The sequence below is a fragment of the Amphimedon queenslandica genome, unplaced genomic scaffold, assembly GCF_000090795.2.
Source record: "Amphimedon queenslandica unplaced genomic scaffold, v1.1 AMPQUscaffold_13479, whole genome shotgun sequence".
Lineage (NCBI taxonomy): Eukaryota > Metazoa > Porifera > Demospongiae > Haplosclerida > Niphatidae > Amphimedon > Amphimedon queenslandica.
The window spans coordinates 264,214-266,966 of record NW_003546285.1 but is presented as its reverse complement, the minus strand read 5'-3'; the positions used below and the strand labels follow the sequence as shown (position 1 = coordinate 266,966).

General features: G+C 38.6%; 1 protein-coding gene across 1 annotated transcript in view; it reads left to right on the top strand.

Annotated features, from left to right (window-relative positions):
- Window positions 1–2,753, top strand: part of LOC100640533 (serine/threonine-protein phosphatase 2A activator-like) — a 12,024-nt gene that overhangs the window by 1,510 nt on the left and 7,761 nt on the right. The window contains exons 5-6 of the mRNA XM_011404365.2: window positions 245–383; window positions 710–834. Coding sequence (XP_011402667.1) covers window positions 245–383; window positions 710–834 — 264 coding nt within the window. The remainder of the gene's footprint in view (window positions 1–244; window positions 384–709; window positions 835–2,753) is intronic.

Genomic DNA, 2,753 nt, shown 5'->3' with positions numbered 1-2,753 from the left:
ACTTTCTCTTTGTTCTCTCTGTCTCTGTCTCTGTCTCTGTCTCTGTCTCTCTCTCTCTCTCCCTCCCTTCCTCCCTCCCTCCCTCCCCCCTCCCTCTCTCTCTCTCTCTCTCTCTCTCTCTCTCTCTCTCTCTCTCTCTCTCTCTCTCTCTCTCTCTCTCTCTCTCTCTCTCTCTCTCTCTCTCTCTCTCTCTCTCTCTCTCTCTCTCTCCCCTCTCTCTCTCCCCTCTCTCCCTTTCTTCCAGAGGGTTTTGGTAACTACACTAGGATTGATTATGGCACTGGTCACGAGGCAAAGTTTATGGCATTTCTGTGCTGTTTGATGCAGATCCGTGCCATACCATTGGAAGACAAAGAAGCTGTTGTACTGAGGATAGCAGTAAAGTGAGAAAGAGGAAGAGGGAGGAAGAGAGAGGGGGAGGGAGAGAGAGGGGGAGGGAGAGAGAGAGAGAGGAAGTTAAGGAGAAAGGAAAAGAAAGGAAAGTGGGTGAAAAAATTAGCATAATTAATGAGGGGCAGGCATCTCAGCTGTGGTTTTTACATGTACATGTACATTAGCTGTGTGTGTGTCTTTCATTTTCTGCTTCCTTTTCATTTGGTTGTTGTACTTTCCCTTCCTAACCTCAATCTCTTATGGTGACTCCCTCCTTTAATAATTATTTTTAATTATATCACATCTTTATCTCTCTCTTGTCTCTCTCTCTCTCCAGGTACCTTGATTTAATGCGCAAAATTCAAAAGGTCTATCGATTAGAGCCAGCTGGCAGCCATGGAGTATGGGGACTGGACGATTATCAGTTTATACCTTTTATATGGGGAGCAGCCCAACTTATTGGTGAGGAGAGAGAGAGAGAGAGAGAGAGAGAGAGAGAGAGAGAGAGAGAGAGAGAGAGAGAGAGAGAGAGAGACTATCCTGTAATTATCACTATGCGTAATTTGATGCTTCCACACCCAAATATATCAAATATCCACGATTTCCAAATAAGGCAACCGCCCGCTATCTAATTAAACATGTGGGCGTTAGTGTGGGTGTGTTTAAGGAATGCAATGCCGTGTCCTTTGATTGCAGACTGTATGTCTAGGGTATAATTGCCCTAGTGAATGTCTCCCAGTCTGTCTATGTGACTCTGTCTCTCTCAAATATGCCAATAAATATTTTGGTGTGTTGCCTGGTTAATGATTCACTTCTAATGGACAGCATTCTGGCGACACCACTATAATAATATATAATATATAATAATATATAATATATAATACTGCACTATAATAATCATCTCCTGTATGTATTAAATCATCTCTGTATTAAAGATATTTTTTAAATATAATTTTTTTTAAAGATTAAAGGTGCTTTTAAAGGATCTGTACTGTACATGTACTATGCATGCGTATAGTCTGGCCACTAAAACTACATGTAACTGCAAAAGATTTTATTATATTATATAATCGGATTGTAAATACATTATTGTTTTGTGAGCTGATTTTTGAGCAATGAAACATTCAAATTGATAGCCCATACAACTTTTTGTATTTTTTAATGCATGATTACAAGTGATTGCACGAACTTTTTTTGATATTATTCCATAAAAGATGCTGTTTTTATGGCCATAATTTTAGCTAACTACATGTATTTATATAAAGGAAACTTACAGTCTTACATGTCATTAAAGTTCTAAAGCTGAAGCCTAATGTGTACATGCTTATACATGTGCTTTTCTGATATCCTTGCATAAAAGATTCTGTTGTTTTATGAGGATATAAACTACACGTACAGTAACTACATAAAGGAAACTTCACTAAAGCTCTAAAGCTGAAGCCTAATGTGTACAATATGTACATGTACATTCACTTGTTGATTGTTTTGAGTAGATATAGCATATGAATATGATGTTACAATATGATTTCATTAAAAAGAATCACTTACAACAGCTCTCACATATCACATATCACCACATTATACCTTACTATTTACTGGAACTCTATAGCCTTTCCCTCTGTACTAATAATACACGCTGGTAACAAGAGTATGGTGTTTATTTCTTATTAAATTTCCTTGCAATTATCTCTCGTAGTAAGATCTTGTAGTACATCGCCCGTTACTTGTGGTCACGGCCTAATTGAGTTGTAGCTTGTTTGCTATTGAAAGGCTTTTGACCACTGGTTTTCACTTGAATGGCTGGTTTACTCATCCAGACTTCTTTTAATTGTAATATTATTGTTCGTTTGTCATTAATCTTTATCTTTTGATTTTGTTTGTGTTAACTGATGACTGGAAATGATGAGCTGTATAGTTTCATTATGATGTCATGGAGAGAAAGAGATAGGGGGGAGAGAGAGAGAGAGAGAGACAGAGACAGAGAGACAGAGAGAGAGACAGAGACAGAGACAGAGACAGAGAGGGAGAGACAGAGAGGGAGAGACAGAGAGGGAGAGAGGGAGGGAGACAGAGAGAGAGAGAGAGACAGAGAGGGAGAGATAGAAATGACCAAGAAAGAGAGGTCGGAAAGAGGTGGAATGACAAAAACAAGACAAAGAAGGCCAGCATTATTGCATTTCTTTCATACCTCTGTATCAAACTTTGCCTACAGCTACTTAACTTTGGGCCTGAACAACCCTTCCAGTATATACACACATATCTTAGTTCACCTTATATTCAATGAGAGCCTTATTTTAGTCATATTTATCCTGTCTTGTCTCTTCTTTGTTTACACTCTCTCCGTTTCTTATTCCTATTACGTCAGCTGACACTTGTGTTGT